Source organism: Squalius cephalus, assembly GCF_949319135.1.
Source record: "Squalius cephalus genome assembly, chromosome: 5".
NCBI classification, from domain to species: domain Eukaryota; kingdom Metazoa; phylum Chordata; class Actinopteri; order Cypriniformes; family Leuciscidae; genus Squalius; species Squalius cephalus.
The window spans coordinates 39910731-39932869 of NC_137126.1; the positions used below are offsets into that span (position 1 = coordinate 39910731).

The 22139-nt window shown below is 39.4% G+C and overlaps 2 protein-coding genes across 8 annotated transcripts in view; both read right to left on the bottom strand.

Annotated features, from left to right (window-relative positions):
- The window catches only part of acacb (acetyl-CoA carboxylase beta), a 28867-nt gene extending 24494 nt beyond the window's left edge, over positions 1-4373 (bottom strand). For 3 of the 6 annotated variants that reach the window (XM_079873145.1, XM_079873144.1, XM_079873142.1), the window contains exons 1-3: positions 4271-4373; positions 3278-3421; positions 1914-2463 (exon numbers count right to left, since the gene is read on the bottom strand). In XM_079873145.1, the coding sequence (XP_079729271.1) occupies positions 1914-2308 (395 nt within the window). In that variant the 5' untranslated portion in view covers positions 2309-2463; positions 3278-3421; positions 4271-4373. Of the gene's footprint in view, positions 1-716; positions 851-1137; positions 1275-1913; positions 2464-3277; positions 3422-4048 lie in introns of those variants that run through there. The other 3 variants (XM_079873143.1, XM_079873147.1, XM_079873146.1) reach the window with 3 other exon arrangements.
- Positions 4374-6229: 1856 nt separating this feature from the next.
- rusc2 (RUN and SH3 domain containing 2) lies at positions 6230-20662 on the bottom strand. 2 transcript variants are annotated; one of them, XM_079873149.1, is made up of 12 exons: positions 18974-20662; positions 18375-18849; positions 15914-16579; positions 14727-14924; positions 13688-13834; positions 13100-13176; positions 12817-12991; positions 12627-12732; positions 10556-10602; positions 9310-10378; positions 8577-8753; positions 6230-7563 (listed from the first exon to the last, which is right to left on the bottom strand). In XM_079873149.1, exons 1-12 carry the CDS (start codon positions 20525-20527, stop codon positions 7380-7382), a joined length of 4875 nt encoding a protein of 1624 aa, XP_079729275.1. In that variant the 5' UTR covers positions 20528-20662; the 3' UTR covers positions 6230-7379. The 2 variants fall into 2 exon arrangements, with proteins under 2 accessions (XP_079729275.1, XP_079729276.1); XM_079873150.1 differs by lacking the exon at positions 14727-14924.
- Between the last annotated feature and the right edge of the window lie 1477 nt (positions 20663-22139).

Here is a 22139-nt window from a genome sequence, read left to right on the forward strand (position 1 = left end):
CATCCAATACTGACATACTGTACCAGTCTCTAATATTGGCAGATAATCAATACGGTACCTATATATTGTGCATCCCTAGCATTTTTTTAGATTTTAAATGGTTTATGGTTTATGCAGTCATCATGAGCGGTCAAAACAGTTATTTATTTAAAACTATTTGCTTAGTAAAAAAATACCTATTTTTTGTAATTGCCTAATTTTGTAGAGTATCGACAAAAATCCTTTTCTTGACAATTATGCTACATTCTGAGCATAATCTGTCTGTTTTCAATTATTCAGCATCTAAACTGCCCACAAAGATGAGCAGATGTGTTTGTTTTTACTGTTATCTGAAGAACTGGATGTGGCAACGGGAGAACTTTTCAAACATTGCTGTTATCTCTCCAGTTTTCATTTGTTCTCTGCTCCTAAAGCTTATATGATCTCAGAGAGACACATGCTAACATCATCAGGTTAAATTACGTACTAACAATTCATGCACAGTTTGAACAGAGTTGTGCAAGATTTTGCTGAAATGCAACCTACATTCTGCATTCCAAAACTCTATTCTAACATTACTGTGAACTTAGACAAACTCACACGCTGCTGTTACGCTACACTACTAGGAACAACAACAGAAACTACACCCCTTTTTTTTTCAATACGCTACACTTGCCAAGAACATACTGTCCACTAAGAAACGGGAGAACAAAGTGCATTTTTGGTCTGTTACCAACCTCTTGAGGCACTGAAACCAGTTTAGTGTTTGCCCTCCTTCTCCGTCCATGGCGAAGTATCAGATGATAAACGCAGGAGGTGAAAAACAACAGCTAACACTTTTTATGTTCCCTGCCTGTTCCTCTTTTGCTCCCTCCTTCTTATGCACCCTCCCCCATGTCAATGAAGACCTTCATTCACCACCACTTGTTTAAGAAAAACATGCTATAAACCTAGCGTGGATAGTCATTGTTTTTAGTTTCTTTCCAGAAAATGAACTGCAAAGAAGTAAAATTTCTTGCAAAATCTCAGTTAAACAACAAGTTTCTGAAAGCTATATAACCTACAATCTGTGCAAACATTTGTGCAACAGCACACTGCAATAAATTTAGCCAAATTGCTGAACATACTAGACAAATGTCACCAAAAGAATGCCCTTACCTTTTGGCCTTTCAAGTTTAATTTCCATTGCGAGAAAAACAAAATGCGTATGTCCTGCTCTAGATTATCAACCTTTATCCATTGGTTCTGTGGGAGTCCAGCCAATTGAGCCAGTTAAGTAAGTGACTTGTTGAAGAGGAGAACAACAACCCTCGGGTTACACACGAATAGCAGGAGACAACATCAAAACATCTCAGCCCAGCTCAACCCTAAATATACATCTAGTTTATTTTGACTCTGGAAGAATGTTTTTTACACTGAAACGCAATGAGAATGACTTTGTAAGTCAACATCGGGAGCATTGCTTCCATTAATAGTACTGAAATGTGTGGCATGTCACTTTAACAGGTGACAAGCATGAGAAAGTCACGTGATCACAGAGTGTGCTGAGAATGACCATATGGCTGTACTTCTGGTCCATTACTCTGTCCTGTTTGACATTGGACTCTCATGTGGTGCATAGTGTCCCCTACCGATATTAAAAGCAAATGTAAGGGCTAGACAGCAAAGTTAACTATTAAACCAAGATTGTGAGTCATATTGAGGCCCCAAAGGGAAAATTTACACTAGTCTTTTTGCATTCATTTCATACTGAATTCAAGATCTGATTTCAATAGAATTCTAAACCTTTTCTTTTCTGTAAAGCCAAATTTCTCTTTCATTGCACACCTTCAAACCCCATATGTCACGTCAACAGCACATCTGCAGCTTGAAACCTAATCAGACCGGCCATGTATACACTTAAACAACATTTAAAGATCTCTAAGGATGCTCACCTCAAACAGGTTGATGGATTCGGGGGTGACGGCACTTCTGATGGCATGGTAGGTACTGGGTTAGGTGTCTCTGTGCTTGCGGGCTGATGTATGGTGGCCTGGCCTAGAACCAAAGGCTCATCATCAGAGGAATTATCCTCAGAAGCTCCTAGAATAAACTTCAGTCTCTCTTTAGCCTGAACACCGGCACCAAACCTGGGCCTATTGGATAAAGTACTGCTTTTCATGGTCAAAGTGTTGGAAACAGCTTCTTCTGTGACTTCTAACTGGTCAGTGTGATCACTTGTAGTTGACGCAGGAATTTCCTTATTTCCTGTTGAGGCGCTTGCTGATTTAGGGTCAGTTGGAGTAGACTGTTCCCTTGAACAGTCTGTGGTGGGTGTTTGTGATGGCATCTCTCTTACCCCGTGGGCTTCGATGATGCATTCAAATGGACGATAAGAGTAAGAGCTGACAGCCCATTATAGTGGTTAAATATATATTTTGATCATACTTGTAGGATGAGCTGAATGTCCCTTTTATTTTTGTCCTGAGTTTTGTAAGTGTTTAACTGTAAAGAAAAAAAACATTAGATTATCAAAAGTGTGCACAACACTAGATGGCATCAGTGTGCAATATTATGATGCAAACAAATGTGCATCTGCTTCACTTGTATGATATTAAAAGCTAAGGCTAATCATTCATAGGTTGTATTGGATTTCTAAAGATATATAGCTTAAATAAGCTTAATTAAATATATATATTTTTGAAATTATATATTATACACACACACACACACACACATACATATATATATATATATATATATATATATATATATATATATATATATATATATATATATATATATATTATGAAAAAAAAGAAAATGATGTTGCCTTAGCATCTTACTGGAATAAAATACATTTAAGTTGAAGTACTAAAATAACTAAAACTAAAATAAAAATAAAGGTAAGTAGAAATACTTGAGGCATTTAAAGGTAAATAAAAAAAATGACAAAAGCACATACAATTACTAACATGTAAACTGAAATCAAAATGAAAACTGAAAATATAAAACTAAAGGCTAATTTAAAATATTATGAATTTCTACAATAATATACTAATAGTATTAAAATAAGTGATCAAGTTCACACAGCAACTGTTTCAAACACTCTCCACTAACGTTACATGCCTACACAACAATCAGGAATGTAAACAGATTCGCAAACATTTTTTTTTTTTTTTAAAAGTCGCCACATGCAGACTACATTTAATAATTCACATATTCTGTAATAAATTATCAACCAATTAAGAAATCAAAGTTGTAGATAAAGTATTTACGTTTTAGAAAACTGTTAGGAATATAAAAATGTAGCTCAAACCTTTGAAGCAGACAGTCAGTGTCCGGGCCTTCTCTGGTATTGGAATGCGTACACACAGCACTCAATGCTCTTCTCTTCACAACTCAAGTACAGCCAGCCAGCACACTGCCATTTAACAGAGTGGACACTCTGTGTGTGTGGGATCTGGGGGAAAGTTCAGCCATGATGGTAAGAAATGAGGGGGAGGTAATGATAGTTCTCACAAACAACCAATGAATATAGCAACAACAACATCAAAGGTCAACACGTGCGATTTGTAACCGAACCCGTCACACCGATCTCAAGTCACAGTGGGCACAACAAAAGTAAGCATATATACTGTGTGAACCTGAAAAGACACAAGTGATTTCTACAGCCTACTGCTTTAGAGGCTACGGCTAAAACTTAAAAATACTTCTGCTATTTGAATATGTGAACGTGGTAGGTTTTCGTCTGAAAATAGCTATGACGCCTGACAGTGGTGCTGTCAGTTAACCGTCCTAGTAGCGCAGTTACGAATTGGCGAAGTCTCATATATTAATCAGCAGGTCACGCTATTGTTGCATCTTTCCTTATCAATACTAATTAATAAATGTTACGTTGTATAGGCCTACTGTGGGCGAATATCACGCAGCCTCCTTAATATTCATTACGTTAACCTCACCCATAGTGATTCATAACTTCGAGTCTGTCTCTGCAGGGCAATAAACAACAAGGCTCAAAGTGGGAGGGACTTTATCTGACAAAAAAAAAGCTTACATAATCCGTCTGTAAGAAAAAATACCGCTTTACCTGCAAACGAGTCTCCACTAGCGTTAAGTGTTGTCACATTGTTCCAAAAATACTGTAGCGTTATTTGTCAACACAGGCACGTGATGCTTTAGCGAGGAGACTTCGTTCGTGATGTTCCTGTACACTCGCATTGATCACTGGCTCCTACCTCCTCAACATCCACACCACACTTGTAGTCGAATGCACCGTTTGCTTTACAACTACATGTTTGTTTTTCCATACCTTATGCATGGAGTTTGTTTTGACGCTCTTCTTTCGTCCATGTTGGTGCGTGTGTCGTCATCGCCTGACGTTTTTCATGCTGTAGTGTACAGGACTGGTTGATGTCTTCCTGAAAGCATCAATCCCCCTAGTGTGCAACTCTGTTACATACATTTGTTGTATTTTCTTGTATACTGTAGTATTTGTAACATACTCTTCTTTTTTGTTAATAATAAAAATGTCTTCCTTAAGGTTTTCACTAGTATAGAGGTGCATACATTTGAAAATATTATCAGTTAAAATAATCATCGTTTTTTTTTTTTTTTTTCATTACGGTAACTTTATTTTTACAGGGGTCAGGGTCACTGAAAACACTCATTGTACCCATGTTCAAGTAATGAACCGAAAATAATTCCCCTTGTAAATTGTATTATTAAGATAAATGACCATATACCGGCCTATCTTATGCTTAACCCAGGGTTAAAAGTGCCTTAACCAAAGGTTAAGCGTAGTGTGAAACTCTGATCCATGTTTAAGTGGAGAAATGTCCCTAACAGCCAAATGATATACTTGCTTCAAAATTATTTATGAATTAACATTCAGTTCATCAGTGAAATGTCAGTTTTGTGATTCAAGTGACACATTGATCTTGTAAAATGCAAATCATTTGTTAAAACAATTAATGAGCCATAATCATCAAAAGATTGTTCTTATTTAGACAGTATGTCTCAAACACTTAAAATGAGGGGGAAAAAAGACAGGACGCACTGCATCTGTGTTCACATGAGCACTTTGTTATTGATATTCATACATTATGGTAATGTTATAGGAGAACAACAGGAGAGTCAGGTGAGCTACAGGTATCATACAGTATATACAGGCCAGAAATATTGGGATGATCAAAGCAGATAGAGAGAGGGACAGAGAGAGAAAGAACATTGCACAAACATACATTAACCTCCCAACTAAGCCTTCCTCTTTCACTGGTGTTTATCCTCTAACAATCTGCATGGAAAAGAAACAACAGGCTATATCCAAAACAGATGCCAGTTTCTTTTAACTCCCACCTCATACATAAGAAATGGCACCAACCAATTGTGAGGAAACACTCTTGAATCTCACTAGCAGACACATTGGTTCAAAAAGGCACTGGACAGCTATTTCTCTCTCATTTTCTCTCTCTCTCCCTTTCTCTTATATTTACAAGGTGGGATTCAGTGAAAAGCAAAGCGTATTTGGAAGACCAGCAGACAAACCTTAAGTGACCAAGACTGACCTAAAGCAGCAGCACTACAATCTAGATTGCGCAGCTTTTTGTGTGAGAGCATTTTCTTCTACTTATAACATCCCATAACAACATAATGTACATTTGAATGGTTTTCGTTCTTAACTGTTAGCATTAAAAGCTGTTAATAACCAGTCAATAATGTCATTTTCCTTTTGAGGATATGAGAACACAACATATTTACAATTACAAATACACAAAATAATGACTAATGTATTTTAACAGAAAATAATAAACTATCATAAAACTGTTTTAACAAAAACATACTGACAATCATCTATCGATGACTCAAAGCAATTTGAAAAAATCAAATCAAAATATGATTTTATATATTACTTTTAGCAAAAGCATATTAAGTGTCATAGAGGGCCCGAGATAATTTTCAATAAAATTGCTGATCATCCTCAAGTCCTGAAATAATTTAATGCTGTAATAAAATAAATAATACACATTCCCTTCCATAAGGCCTCACCTTGAGTTGAATTTAGCACATCAAATGGCCATAACTTAATGCACAATATGGTACCACAATGCAATATTTTGTGTGGTATTTCACCAGCCTTGTCCAAATGTCACTTTTTGTCCAAGTATTTGTGGATGATATTCAAGCATGATCACATTGTTAGTTGGAGAAAATCTTCTCATGAATTAATACATTTAAAGGGGAAGGGATCTGCTACCAAACCCCATTAAACTTTTTTTTTTGCTTGCCATTTATTCAACCACGTACATAAAACTCCATCTCTATAAATCCATCCCATTCTATCTATACATCCATCTGTTCATCTTATACAAAGTGATCAATCTTAATAAATATAGGCCGGCCCAAAAGCATTCAAAAGCTCCTTAAACCAAAAAAAAAAAAAAAAAATCTAAAGTAGACATATCTTCCCTTTCTGTATCCCCTTCTGATTATGCAAAAGGCTGTTATAGGAAGGAATATATTACATTTAAGGTTAAAGATGGAGCTTATTTCATCTCTTCAAATCGTTTAAGTATCAGAAAAGCAAAACATTTGTGGTGCACTCCATCACATGCAAACAATCTTGCTGTAAATTATCCCTTATTGGTGAAAAAAAAAATGAAATGAAGGGCCAGAGATTGTAGTGATAGCAGTAGTATATCAGTTTACCTGTCAAAGCAGCACAGGTTCGGAGAGAAAAATGCCTCTGGACAGGCTAATTTCCCTTGTCGTATAAGGCTGGAAAATTTTGTATCTTTTTCATCGTTTTAATTCCTGTGGACTTGCAGTAAAAACCAAGATGTCCCTTAATCAGTGATGTACTATTCTTCATTTGGTTATTTGCGAGTGAGAACGAGATGTTCACGAATGACCTCCAGGTTACGCGCGGCCTCTGAAGGGCACGTGCACACACTGTCTGTCGCAACACATGAATTGGCTAACATCTAGATTACATAAAATCATACAGTATTTAATAAAGACAAGGCATAAGCGCCAGTAGTGTCATCTAACAACTTCATTTGGTTTTTTAGTTCTTTTAAAAGGCTATTGACATTTATGATTACAAGCTATTTTGCAAAACCTGATGGCTCATTGCAAACAATTTCACTACTCAGAATCAGAAACTAGATCTACACTTTCTAATCACTGGTTAGATCATTGCTGTTCACTGAAACAAAGAGGGTGCTTTCACAACAGCAAAGTGTGATGTTTGTGTGTGTGTGTGTGTGTGTATTGGTGTTTACATACGCATGCAAGCACAAAATGAATCCGTCAGACTCGTCTCTTGTGCAGCAGCTTTTATATTCAGAAAAGCAGTGACCCTCCTCTTTGTCCCCAATCGCATCTCATCTCGCACCCGTCTCTTTCAGAGCCTATGAGTTTCAGCGCTCCTGACTGTCCTCAATCAGGGTGACGTATATGATGGGAACAAGGCCCTGTGTGTCGCCCAGAGCACACAGCAGCCAATCAGAGTCTGCCCTGCTGAGCACCTGCAGCACGTCACCTTTGTGGAAACTGAGCTGGCCTGGCTCTGTGGCAATATGATGGCATAACGCCTTCACTTCACTGAAAAAGATGGAAAACAGAAGACAGGGATAGAGACAGAGAGTCAAAGAAACAAAGAAAATGTAGTTGAGATAATTAATCAAGTATAGCAGTAATGTCTTTTCATTTTCAAATAATTACACTATATGTTCTTAGAAACACTGTTTTGCAAGACAGCTCTTAATATTCATCAAACATTACTTTTTTTTTCCTCTTAGGGGCTGTTTACATGACACCATTTTCCACTTAAAAACAGAACATTTTTAATGTGTTATGGCAGTTCATTTGCACGACAATGGCGTTTTGGGGACCTGAAAACACAAACTTTTGAAAACGGGTTTCAAAGTGCAGTTTTTTTTTAAACAATACCATTATCGTCTGTGTAAACTACAAAAATCATGCACATGAATGTTACATGTTCAGTCTATAGGTGCGTAGTGTTTCTTTACAAAGTGACATCGCCACCTACTGGCCTGGCAGCGTTTTTAGTCGTGCGAACAGGGATCGTTTTGACAACATTGTCGTGGAAAAACGTTTCTGTTTTTAGTACATCGTTGTTGTGTAAATGTACCCTCAGTTTTTGGGAATTGGGTATTAATCTCAAAGCGCTAAACAAACAGATTCAAACTTTGATCATTTCAGTCTTGTTGTGCAATGTATTTTTGACTTTTGTATCTATAATACAAGAAATGTAATATTAAAATAAATTAAATGATAAAAATCTCACTGACACCAGTAACGTCATTGTAATATTTGCATACCGAATTGTAATTGGTCTTTTTATTTGTATCTTTTTTTAATCTATTTTATCTGTGTTTTATCATTACAAAGTGGCACAGAAGCAATAGGCGTTGATACCTGTGTGCAGATGATTGAAAAAAAGATGTTTACTGAGCGTCATGACAGTGACAATGTTTGTGGAATTCATTTAGGCAGCCTAAATCAATGCCTAAAACCTAAGCTAATTCTGTAGCTGCCTTGCCAAGCACTGGTTTCTAGATAATGACAAATCTAGTCATGTTTACCAACATTACCGAAGGGCTTGTCTCTGTGTTGGGGGATTCTGTGTTTGTGCTTGTTTAGTTGGGCCAAGGTGGGATTGTTGGCTTTGAAACGTGAGCGATTGTTGCTCTGCTTTTTTCCCCACTCCAACAGACTGAGCCACCAAATCCAAAACAGAACGGTCAAGACTCAACCAACCAGATGGCAATCTGAGAACATGTAGGTAGAAAAGGTAGAAAGTTAGCAAAGTTTATATTAAAAATGCCTTGTAAAAAGTGTTGTAAGCAGCTGGCAATGTGTAAAACTAAATCATTCTGAAAACAAAGCCATTGAAATTTGTCAAAAAAAAAAAGCTTGAAGTTGAAGGAAATGAAAACCAATTGGAACAACTTCATTTACAGCATATTTGTAATGTGTAAAGGCCTGTTTACACCAAGACCAATAACTATAAAGTTTGAATTATTGTTCTAATTTTAAGAGAATATCAAGAGTTCAAACCTGAACATTAACAATAACGACACAGAGAAACAATATGATTGGAATTCAGAACTATTTTTTCCAGCTGATCAATCAATACCCATCCCATAAAGAGCCCAAGCATTTAATGTGGCAGACATTAAAGCATGCACTTATCGTATGTTGATGTGGACGCAAATATAGTTACCTTTATAGTTAACGTTCTTGGTGTGTGAACAGGCCTTGACTGATGAAAACATGCTGACTGATTACTCTCCAACGGAAAGAGGTGGATGTTTGCCAACTCACCTTTGTTTCCTGACTGATTTCTGCTCACTTTTCTCGATCTTGCTTGCGTTTCCAGCTCCAAACAGCCGCCCCCAGCGGAGCACCTGTGCCGACCCATCCTCCCCTGCTCCTGCTTGGCCCAGAACCCCTTCATAGGCATCCTGGCATTCTAGCTGCTTCTCCTTGCTCTTCTTCAGCTCAGTGAGCACTGATTCCGGTGGACTTCCCATCCACGATGGCTTCCCCTTTGCAGCTTTGGTGGGTTCTGACAATGCTGATTGGTGGAGGACCCCATTGCCAACACTATTATTATTGCTACTGCTGGTCCGACCATGTTCCACCTGTTCATCCATCTGTTGAATGGCCTCAGCCCCCTCAACCACACCTTCTCTAGTAGGTGGATGGCTTTGCCGGTGACTTTCAATGCCACCTTTCCTCCTCTTCTCCAACTTCACGAATTTTGAGCCTTCGGCAGAGTTGTCGATGTAAACCTGTGAACTTTGCATCAGCTGATACCACCAGCCAGCTTGTCGGTTTCTCTGTTTGGCTCCATCTCCTTCTCTCCTTTTCTCCTTCTCACAATCTTCTCCAACTCCCTTCATCCTGCCAGCACACCACCCACCGCCCTCTATCTGCCCTGCGTCACTCTTCCTCAAACACTCTTTGCCAACTCCAGCCTCCTTATCCCGTGATTCACGCTCTGCTCCACTTTTCCGCCCGTCTCGTTTCATTTTTAATGTCACTCCATCCGTCCTAAGCCGGCTGTCCTCCTCTCTCAGCATGAATTTTTCTCTCTGAGGCAGCATTACCATTTCCTGTGCACCAGACTCCAACATTCCACAGCCTCGCATTAGCTGGAAGGTGGAGCGATCTGATTGGTCGAGGCCTTGGCGTGCAGAGCACAGCTGTTCTTTGCGTCTCAGGTGTTCTTCCCCTTTCTGTAGCTGGTGTGGCTCAAATAGCAGGTCAAGGTCAAAGGGCAACAGTGACAGCGGCTGAAGCAGGAGCAGCAACTCTTCGAACAGTGGCTGGCACGCCCCTTGAGACAGGGGTAGGAAACCCCATGGGTGGTAGTGTGCTGCTATGATGTCTGAGGAATCATGCCAGAGAGAGAAAAAACAGACAGCCACACAAAAAAACCCACTAATTATTAGAATTATGCTGGCAATAGAGTATCTGAAACCTGAAAATCTTGGCTCTACATCACCATTACTGTGAACAAGCCAACTACGCTCGAACAAGAAAAGTGCAGAAAGCATTTTCCTACCTTCATGTGTATAAATGTGATTGAACCAGAATTCCAAAGATCGCAAGCTGAAAAACAGTCGAGGTAGAATAAAAATCAAACCTGGAACATTACTGCATAATAACAGAAATAATACACTTGTACCAGACCAGGCGTCTTCAACCTTGAACATAGAGCAGGGACCCACTGTTAAAAATTGTGCAAAATTGAGTTGTGTACTACTGTATTTGTAAGTCCAGCCTATGATAACGTATAGAATACAATATTAATATATTTAAATAATTTAATACTCTAATAAATACTGTTTTATTTTCATCATATATTTTTATATTTACTTATATTTTTAATACACATTTTATTATAATATATAAAATTATATTAATATATAACATTTATATATATCTTTTCCATTATATTTGGAGTTGATAAGATTTTGTTATGTTTTTGAAAGAAGTATCTTAAGCTCACCAAGGCTGTATTTATTTGATCAAAATTACGGTAAAAATCACACATATTGTGGAATATTATTTCAACTTATAATAACTGTTTTCCATTTGAATACATTTTAAAATGTCATTTATTCATGTGAACAAGTCCTCTGAATTTTCAACAATATCAGTCTTTATTTTCACGGGATCTTTCCAAAATCATTGTTGATTTGGTGTACAAGTAACATTTATTATTATCACAGATAAAAAAAGATTATGCTGCTTAATATTTTTGTGGAAACTGATGCATTATTTTTTTGTCAGGATAATATATATGTATACATATATGTGTGTGTTTATATACAAGGATGAGATTTGTAAATTTGTTATGTGGCATAACAAATGTGTTTAACCGATATTACAAATGAAAGTATTAGATCACTGGATAATGTTTTATTCATCTACTAACATTCAAAATTACATGTTAAGGCATCGCTTCATTATGACTAGCTATAAACATTTTATGTAACACAAATGTGTTCACAAAAAAAAAAAAAAATTGCCCTGCAGTAGTGCTGTGGACCTCCTAGGGGTGCCGACCCCATGTTGAAGACCCCTGGACTAGACAAATCCGCTTTAAACAAGTGAAATACTACAAGTGCAACAACAAGGAGCCGTGATAACTGTACTCTGTATTTATCTTAAGAAGCAGAGTGACCACATCACAGAGTGAGACAGACATATAGAGTGAGAGAGAGAGAGAGAGATCAGAATGCTGCAGAATGCATAACTGAAACCAATGATCAAAGCGCTGTGTCTGAATGTAATTTTAATGGGAGTGGAAAAGAGGAAGTTTGCACAGGAGCTGAGATGACTATGTCAAGACCCCCACCCCCCCCCCAAAAAAAGAGCCTTTGAAGACTTCTAAAGACTTCTTGAATCACACTGCAGAGCTTTAGGCAGCATGGTTTGAGGTTTTTAGGACTGGCTTGTTACAGTGCTGATAAAGATCATACACTGTCAATCTGTTCCAAAACCTAGTTAGATGCTTACCAAGATGCCATTTTAAGACATCATAAGTATACTTTCAAAGCAAAAACTGTTCTAAAAGGTAGGCAGCAAAATATATTAAAAATATTATGCCAAAATCTAAGGCAATATCTAAAATATGGTATAAAAAACGAGTAGTTCCAATAAAAATGTACTATTTCACCAAATATTAAGAGTTTTGTATTGTTGTGCTTATTAGACTATCAAATCTGAGAATCAGTAACCTTATTTCAGAACAACAAATACTGTTTGCTCTCAAACTGTGACCTCAGAATATTTGATAAATATATTTAAAAAAAATGGATCAAATAGCACAGATGAAACCAAGGGTCCGTTTTAAAGTCAACATTCACAATGAATCTTGCTTCCATAATGTGACGCATTTCCAATTGAAAGGTTATATTCAACAAGAAAACCTTGACAGGAATCCAACGTGTTACACGATAAAGAACGTTTATTAAAAAAGTAAATTAGATGTTAATGCTTTAACAAGCAAAAAATGATGAAAGGTACAAAAATGTGCTTTCATAAGCAGTGTGTAGACGAACGTGATTAGAAAGAGTGAAAGGGAAAGCAGGGAGATGAAAGGAGAGTGAAACATGAAAGAGGCTTACTTTAGCAGGCCAAAGATGAAGGCATTGAGTCTCATACTGTGATTGGTCAGCTCAGAATACTGACTGACTTTAGAAAATAGACTGTGCAAAACTCTTGTAGAGGGACCTAGGACAGAAAGGATAAACATAAATAATTTCCTTCATCCTCATCCATATATAATAATCATCATCATCACCATTCTTCTCATACCGAGTTGTGTGGAGGCCTCGACCACACTCCAGGGCTGGTTTTTGCGTTGTCCAATGATCAGGTCCAGTACATACGCTTTCAGTCCATCATGCAGTATCTCACGAATGGCAGGACACAGGTACTTTAGAATAAGATGACCCACGTTTGGACTAACAGAGCTATTACCCAATTTGGCCTGTAAGAGAGAGTGAAAGTGGACCAGAGGGTAAAGCTTTTAGTGAGACACTTCAATTTATTCAAGTATATTGAGTTTAACTCTGTTATTTTAAATTTAATATAGTACCTTAACTCCTGCATCCCGACTGGTGCCAAAATGAGCAACTATCAGATCCACTGCTGTGTTTATGGCCTTCACCAAACCTAGTAGAAAAGGACATATAGAGGAGACAGGATAGAAAATATTCTATTATTTAATTTATCTAATCAAATTAAACTCCAACTAAGAGCATGTACACACAAACACACACTCTGTCATGCGCTAATGCAGTTCTCATTGATGGGACCTGTCAATCTGTGAGATGAGAGAAAAGCAAATGGGCCAACGTTTGATTGACAGGAGGACCCAGTGGGAACAACGTCAAGAGACCTAGATCTCTTCTGCATTCTACTCCCTAGGGCACACTTAACATTTACTGCAGATTCATATGTGAGAGTGATGTATGTACTGCATTGCAATATTCCTATACTTCATTTAAGAGCTAAAGGGCTCACCACAACGATAAGGTTCATATTAACCACAGATGTGCTATTATATTGCTGTATAAATGACTACATGGAGATAAAGGTCAATCTGGACATTGTTTAAAATGCAAAAATGATCTTATGCTGAGCCACTGTAAGTGTTACTACACAGAAACTAAAAAGCACACACCTCTCTTCTGCAACAGGTCTATAGAAATGGATTCGTCAGTATTAGCATCAGGAGATAAGCAGAATTCCTCTGGGGGGCGCTCTGTCTGAGAGAAATAATCAGGCAGAAAGTCGCTGTAGCACTGGGGCAGTTGCCTCAATGACTGACCTATAAACAAAAACCACATCAGTTAGATAAATGCAAACACACGACAAACAGACAGTGTGCTGTATAAAACAGACTAAAGATAACGTCATTGTCAAACTTAAAGGGATAGTTCGGCCAAAAATTATATTTAACCCATGATTTACTCACCCTCAAGCCGTTCGAGATGCATATGTCAATCATTATGTCAACACATTTTCAGTTATTTTAGAAAATGTCTCATTTGATATCTCAATGATCTTTCAGTGGTTATAATGTGAAGCTATAGGGTCCACCTCCTTCAAGTCCCAAAATGTGCATGCATCCCTCACAAAAGTAATCCATCTGGCTCCAGGGGGATAAACGAAGGCCTTCTGAGGGTAATCCGTGCGGTTTTGTCGTAAAAATATACATATTTAAAACTTTATAAATGAAAATATCTTGCTTCCGGCAAAGGTCGACGCGCGTTCACGGAAGATGGATGCTGGCCTATGACGTAGGACGTAGCGTAGGAAGCGGCGTGACGTAGAACGAAGTATAGCTAAATCAAACGCTACGTCCTACGTCATACGCCGGCATCCATCTGCCGTGAACGCGCGTCGACCGTTGCCGGAAGCAAGATATTTTCATTTATAAAGTTTGGGACTTGAAGGAGGTGGACCCCATAACTTCACATTATAACCACTGAAAGATCTAAGACATTTTCTAAAATAACTGAAAATGTGTTCGTCTGAAAAAAGATTGACATATGCATCTCGAACGGCTTGAGGGTGAGTAAATCATGGGTTAAATATCATTTTTGGCCGGACTATCCCTTTAAGTGTTCACTAACTACAAACAAAATGACAACCGCCCCAGCCCCCTTTCCAGCTCCTCCCCCTAAACGCCCATTGGGTGACAGAAATTGGTTCAGCACCATTCAGTCTGCCGAAGCTGAGTGGTTGGTTGGTTGGAGGGAAATCAAACACATTGCGTCGCATGACACGAGTTCCAGGTGTCTTGTTTTCCAAAGCACAAGAGAGAGAATGATGGCCGTCTTTACCGCGCTCCACACCCAGAGGGTTCTTACGCCTGTACTCTCTCCATTTGAGTGCCTGGGGGGAGAGGTGGTGCACTGGAAGGCAAAATGGAAGGAAAAGGGAATGGCGGCAAATGATAGATGGAAAATGAAGAGAAAGAATGAAGTATTGGTGAATGGGCAGTAAGATGGATGGACGTACATATACAGGGAAAAGTAGAAAAAAGGAAAAAGCAGACACAAGGGTAAGATGAAATTGTTGAATTGCCAAAGTGATGCAATGCAAAACATGGGAAGAAGTGAGAGCAGGAGGGACAGAAAAGAGAAGTTGTTAGCAGCAGTTGAAGGAAAGAAAAGCCAAGGTCTAAGTATGGGAGCTAAGGCTTTGTTCAGATAGTGAAATGTATGAATCTTTTGGCCTATACAATATACAATTCAGAAGCAAAAAAAAAAAAAAAAAAAAAAAAATATATATATATATATATATATATATAATGTATGTATTTGAGTTGTCAAAAAGAGTTGTCTGAAATTTAAATAATGTGATGCTCTGAGCGCTGTTGAGCGGAATCATAAACACTGCTGATTGCCCATTGTACTCACACGCTCATTGGATATGTCTGTGATTGGCTACAATGATCAGCGCTTCAAAAACATTTTGTAAATATACATCAATGACGCTCTTTACCGAGCGCTTACACGGGAGCATTTGAAAGCAGACCGCTTTCAAACGCTCCCGCTCCTTTTTTATAAAACACTTTCAAACACTTCCGTGTGCTCTCAAACGCTCTCGTGCGTTGATCATTGTAGCCAATTACAGACATCTCTGATTGGCCATTGTGTTCACGTGCTCATCGGATGTGCTTACGGTTCCGCTTAATAGTTTTAAAATTTCAGTACCGACTTGGTACCGAAGTCTGTACTTTTTGACAACTTTAATATATATACATATATATAAAACGAGGCAAATCATATTCATGTTATAAAATAATTCAAGTTTCATAACATTTCATTTATAAAGTCGCATACAACACAGTAGTATCTAGAACTGTGTCTGAATTAACTCATTTTTGCTCCGAACCTACCATTAGGCTGTCGCTGTGTCACACACGCTGGTAAAACTTTCACTGGCTCTTCCTGTGGCGCTGGCTCCAACTGTCCAAGAGGACTGAGACAAGAGCTGGGAAGCGTCGGCAAATTGCCACGGTGGAAACAGTGACTTCTAGTGGGCAACGCAGGCATCAGTGGACTCTGCTTCATCAGCGGAGGTGGAGGTGGTGTAGGAGGTAAGGGAGCGATTTTAGGAGTCTCTGTACGTATGGCCACTCCAGTTGGGGTATGCTGGGGCAGAAGACCCGCAGAGATGGGGCAAGAGAGGGAACGTGGTGGCCTCGGACCACCCGGGGTCGGGGTGCATGTCGAGCAGGTTCCAGAAGAGGTGGGTGCACATTGGAGGCGAACAGGGGAGTAACTGCCCAGTGGGGATGGACGCACTGTTGTAGGTGCATTGGAGTTGTCGTGAAGTGACTTGTGGTCTTCTTCTGACTCATCTTCACCACCCTCAGGTGCTGCAGCCCCTCGAGCCTGCATATGGCTGATATATCCGTCCAGAAGAGGAAGGATAGGCTTCGCCTGGGGTTTTCCAAACTGGTGCTGGAAAGTGAAGGGCTGAATAGGCAATGAGGTCGGACGTTGATTTTTGCTATAGCGAATTACAACTGGAGAGGAGTCCGTGGAGCTAGACAGGCCACCTAGGGGTAGAAAGACAAGAGATACAAGCAGAGTAAAGAGGGGTTCGAGAGAAAATAAGAGAAATAAAGATTAAGAACAAAGCGTCAGAATCTATGGCAGAGTAGCATTCAAGACAGTAATGCAGACATGAACCATATCTAAATCATTATAAATAAAAATTAAATGTCATAGATAAATATAATTATAATATGAAGCAAATGATATGACCTAAATTTAAACGAGATTTGCTATGGCAGTGACACAGCATTTTAAAACAGCTGGAATAAAACTCAGCAGTAGTAATTGCAATAGCAAAGGAGACAACAGAGTCTTATTATGAAACTGAAACAGAACCATGCCTATTAAAAAAAACATCCAATTCTGTCAAACACATACCTTAAAACACTGCTCCAAAAACTTAATGACCAAAAGAGATACACAAACAACCAGGATATTATGTCTAAAACAGCCTGATTATGAAGCTCCTCTGTGAACACCTCTGGGTATGTGTGTTTGTGTGTGCTCTGACTGGCACACAGTGTGTGTGAAACGTCACTCGGCTATTGCGCAAACTGTTGGCTCCACATGACTGGATACTCATATGTCAGAGCTCTTAGTAACACTGCTGTAATCAGTCACAGCCAGCAGGGGCAGCACAGTATTAAGGAGAATTAACATCCATTGCAGTAACACAACACAAGCTTGCCTAACACTGCCTATTTCTCTTGCGTTCTCAAACCCTCTAACCTAAGTATTAAACTTTAGCATGCAACTCATGCACTACTTGTGCTACAGACATTAAATAAACCTTAAATAAAGCAGCTTGAAGAAGACAGTTACTTTCCTAAGCTAGTATTAGGCTAGCTATTACTTTCCTAAGGTATCAGACTTGATTTTCACCTGGCAGACTATAATCAATCAATCAATCAAAACTTTATTACAGACTCAAGGTCCAAATCTCACCCACAACATAAATACATACCCATAAACACACATGCATACACACATACCTACATAAAAGAAAAAAAAAAAAAAAAAAAATTTAAAAAATGTAAAACAATTATAAAAAAAAATGCCATGTATAAAATAATATCTTACCCAAACTTTAGGCATATGTCATATTTCATTCACCCTCATGTTGTTCCAAACCCACATGACATCCATTCCTCCACAGAAAATGAAAGGAGATTCTGGAGATATTTTTGTATTACATGAAGGAAAGTCATATGGTTTGGGAATGACATGAGGAATAAACAATGACTGAATTTACATTTTGGGTCCAAAGTCATACAGTATCTAGAAGACCAGAATATTAGAGACTTTAGGTGGACTATTTTGATTAAGGCCAGTAAGGAACAATCAAGAATTTCATAGCAATGCTCAAGCAACCACCTAGAACACAGTAACCGCAGATCAACGTGCTAAAAACTCTTTCTTAACAACAGCCTAACAACTTGCCAGAGGGGAAACAGTGGTACCTTTACATTTATGCTTTTAGCAGATGCTAACCAAATTGGCTTGGATAATAAAGCAAACAATCATGTTAAGGGCAATCACTAAAACACAATGCTTACTGCCTAGGTTTGAAATGCTATAGAAATGTTCTCAGTAAATAAAATGTATGTCGCTCCCCAACCAACAAATAATCAAAAGGAGTCCCAAAATCAACCAAGAAACTACAGTGTAACTCAATAAGTCAATCCACAAAACAACACAAAATAAAACAGCTTTTACAAACAACACTTTAACCATCCTCCATCCTAACAATTTAACAATCCTCTTTTTTAGAAGATATTGGAGATAACTTCCTCTTACCTTCTGCTATGGTTCGAGTCTGCTCACAGCTCCCTTGACTATGGCATCGAGTGAGTGGTGGCAAACTGTGGCTCTGACCCTGCGGAAAGCCTTCCAGGATGGGCGAGAACTCTCCAGAAGAGTGAGAGTGTGTGGACGTGGCCTCCATGCCACCCCTCTGTGATGGTGACCCTCCAGTTCTCCTCTTATTTCTTGCTATTTCTGCAAAAGAAGTGACACGTGGTGGAGGAGGTGGGCTTGGAGCTGCACTCTCACTGAGCCGAACAGGGCAGCTGAGCATGCGCTCCAAGGATCCAAGGCGAGGAGATGGAGACTTATCCAGGATACGATCGTAGCTGCGAGAAAGAGGTCGACTGCTCCCTGAAGCACCAACTGAATTGCAGGCTGTCATAGGTGGGGAGATGTTGATATACACCTGCCCCTCAATTACATTCTCATGGGTAGAGTCAATCTCAGTTGGATCCTTTTCTTCATTCTGGTAAAAGAAAGAAAAAGATACAATGTTCAAGGTAGTGTCATATTGCTGTGGAGTACAGAATGAGGCATGGCACAAAATTCTAAATACAACAAGTCAACACCAAATAAAGTAAATAATATACCAGTTCTGCATCTTCCTCGTCTTCGTCCTCTTTCATTTGTTGAAATAGGTAGTACTCTGTTGGCTGAGTGGGGCTTCCTTTGCTGTGCTCATCTGAACAGCTTGTGACCGATGATCCCACCGGACTGGGAGAGGACTGGGAAGAAAGGTCACACGTCACAAGCTTGTAGTAATTCTGTGTTGCTACAACCAAGCGAGCTTGGCTTTGAAGACACGAGGTGAGGTCATTGGCAGAGGTTTCAGCAGAGGACAGTCCCTCACTTCCAAGGAGGTTGTGGTATGAGTTACAGTTGGCATCTACTTCAATAGTGGCACCTTGTGGCTGAGATACAGAGGAAGAGTTTGCATGTTCTCGAGTGGCCGATGGATTCTGAGGGGGTTCAATCGGGGACGTGTGTAAGTCCAGGTAGAAAGCTCCATGTCCACTGCTACATTCTGTCCCGCACATCTCAATGAGCCCAGACACAGATGAGGCACAAGATTGCTCATCACAACTATTGATATTGAGCAATGGCTTGGCCGGGACAACATTGTTCATTTTGTTGAAAATCGTGCTGAAGTTAACCAGCACTCCATCCGAGCTATTGCAGGAGGAATCACTGCCGTAGCCCTGGTGACACTCAGAAAATGATTCCTGAAAAGGTTCAGGGTATGGCTGAGAAAGGTTGCAACAGGAGCAGTGTGGTGCTGCCAGACTGGAACATTCTGAACTTCCTCTACCGCCCTGCATGGAATGGTCTTCATAATCATCATCCTCACCCCATTCTTGCTCACCACAGTCCATTGAAAGGGTGGAACCACTGCTTCCGTGGCGCCGCTGGCTATCTAATCTCAGCAAGTTCAGGCCCTCCATATGAGTAGACAAATCAAAAGTCCCACCTATTGTGTGGTCTCTGGTCTCTGTTTCCCCACTAGGCCCATTTGTAGAACACCACTGTTTTTCTGTAGACCCATGCAAGAGAAAAGGTTCAGCGGTGAACCCAAAGTCATGTAGATGGAAAGGGGGCAAGTCTTCATTTGCAAGCACTGAATTTGAGATTTCATGCAAATTTCCATGCAGGTGAAAAGAGGAGTCTTCCAAATATCCATTCAGATTGTCTTCATCCTCATCATCTTCATCTTCAGTGTTGAGCAGAAAGGGGTTACGTCTCGTGTTTGGCCGTTCACCTGTCTTCGTTGGCAAGCCTTGAGCCTGATCTTCGGAATTGCTTGAGGTGAAAGAGGAAGTGTCGCTTGCCATACTCCCTTCTCTCCCTCCTCTTCCTCGTTTCTCTCCTCCTCTCATTCCTCCATCCCCAAAAGTGTCACTAGAGCTAAGGCTGCTGCTTGACGTCTGTATGAGACTGCTGTACACCAACGCCTCCCGCTGAAGAATGTCTCTCTCAGGTAGGGAGGTTGTCCGAATCAATCCCAGGTTCTCCGGGCAGCTGAAGGGATTACTGTTCCTTTTCAACGGATTACCACAGAATTGTCGTGAGCTCGAAACCTGGCAGTGAACCAGCGGAATGTGGTGGACAATAAGAGTCTCCCCAGTTAGCTTAGGTGGACTGTCCATCTTCTCCTGGTGTGGGTGAGGACAAAGAATGTTTGGATATTTGCAGAAGGTGGTTTTCAGAAGACTTTAGTTCACACGTCCAATGCCAATCCGTGGTTTTGGAGAGTGAGGAACGTTAAAGAAAAGGTTAAAGAGGATCTCTTGGCGGAAGGAAAACATCTGGAAAAAAAAGACAAGACAGGATTCAGTACGACATGAAGTTATCTGGTGTTCATAAGAGGACAGGGCATTTTAGTTTGGCATTGTGTAATCATATAATTTTCAACAAAAAAAATTACATAAAGCATGATCCGCTGGGATCATGAGTGCCAAAACCAGACAAAATAAACCTAGAGACAAACAAACAAAACAATAATTAAGTAAATCCAGTTTACAGGCTTCTGCCTCCATCTGAATAGTCCATAGATGATAATACTCAGAATGTAGACAAGGAATAATACTTTGAATAAACTTACAAGTAAATACATATTTTATCATTTTAATTGATATAATAAAAGGTAATACATTTAAACTAACACATATGTTCTTAAACTTATTCTTAAACACAATTTACAGTAAAACTGAAGTGAATTTTGAAGAGAACCATTCTACATTACAACTTTTAAAAAATCATTTTCAAGTGAAATACATACGGTTTACTTTTTCCAGATTAGTCTTTACAACATATTGTAAATCATTTTCACATAATAAGAGCTTTACTTGTAATGGAGATGGTGAGGTCTACATAAAACTACAGTATCTCACTTTCAGTTCTAACAGTGATCTTTTTTATATTTTTGGCAATTTTGCAACTTTTATTTACAGGGACAGAAGAAATTGGACAGGAAATGTGAGACTAAGGAAAGGACACAAGCTGAGCTCATGTCACCCGCACAAGCACTACGACAGTAACGGCACAAGGGCTAATTAATCCCACAGGACCATAGCTCTCACCCTGGCTCTTATTTTGGTCAAACTGATATTCATAATATTTCTTTCTGGTGTACAAATGGTGCTGATTTTACTATAGATTCACTAGATAGGAAGGGAGGGGTGAGCGCTGGACATTGACCTAATTTTAGACAGCTGGAAATCTTGAAGGAGCAAATGGCTGTGGATCAGTGACCTGTAGTTGGGGCAGACAGATACAGCAAAAAGTAGGCTAATAGCCTAGGCTGAGGGCAAGCAAAGCTTGACAATGACCTAAAATCATCTCTGTGGAGTAGTAGATCATATTCTCTCTCATTAACCATTTCAGTCGTATCCAACTCTTGGTGATTATGACATGTGCAAGACTGATCGTGAATTTTCTTGGCAATGTTTTTTTCCGGTGTAGGTTGCCAGATCTATTCCCAACCCTCCCCATTTGCTTGGGACTCTCACACACACACACGCATTCACACCTACAGCCAATTTAGCATGTCCAAGTCACCTAACCTGCATGTCTTTGAATTGTGTGGGGGAAACCGGAGCACCGGGAGGATACCCATGCTGAACCGGGGAATTTCTTGCTGTGAGGCGACAGTGATACCCACTGAGCCACCATGCCGCCAGTAGAGCATTTTACATAATCTGAAAGCCTCAATGAGTGTTTGTCAGAGTGCTGGTGATAGATTCCATTGTATAGTCACAA

Bases quoted from the DNA above. Each gene is read 5' to 3' on its own strand.
- rusc2 (XM_079873149.1), bottom strand. From the start codon at position 20,527: ATGGACAGTCCACCTAAGCTAACTGGGGAGACTCTTATTGTCCACCAC. The intron at 18,850-18,973 runs GTATATTATTTA...TTCTTTTACCAG, and splicing joins ACGAGGAAGATGCAGAACTG to AATGAAGAAAAGGATCCAAC. The intron at 13,835-14,726 runs GTGCTGAACCAA...TTTTGTTTATAG, and splicing joins CAGCTTCGGCAGACTGAATG to GTCAGTCATTGAGGCAACTG.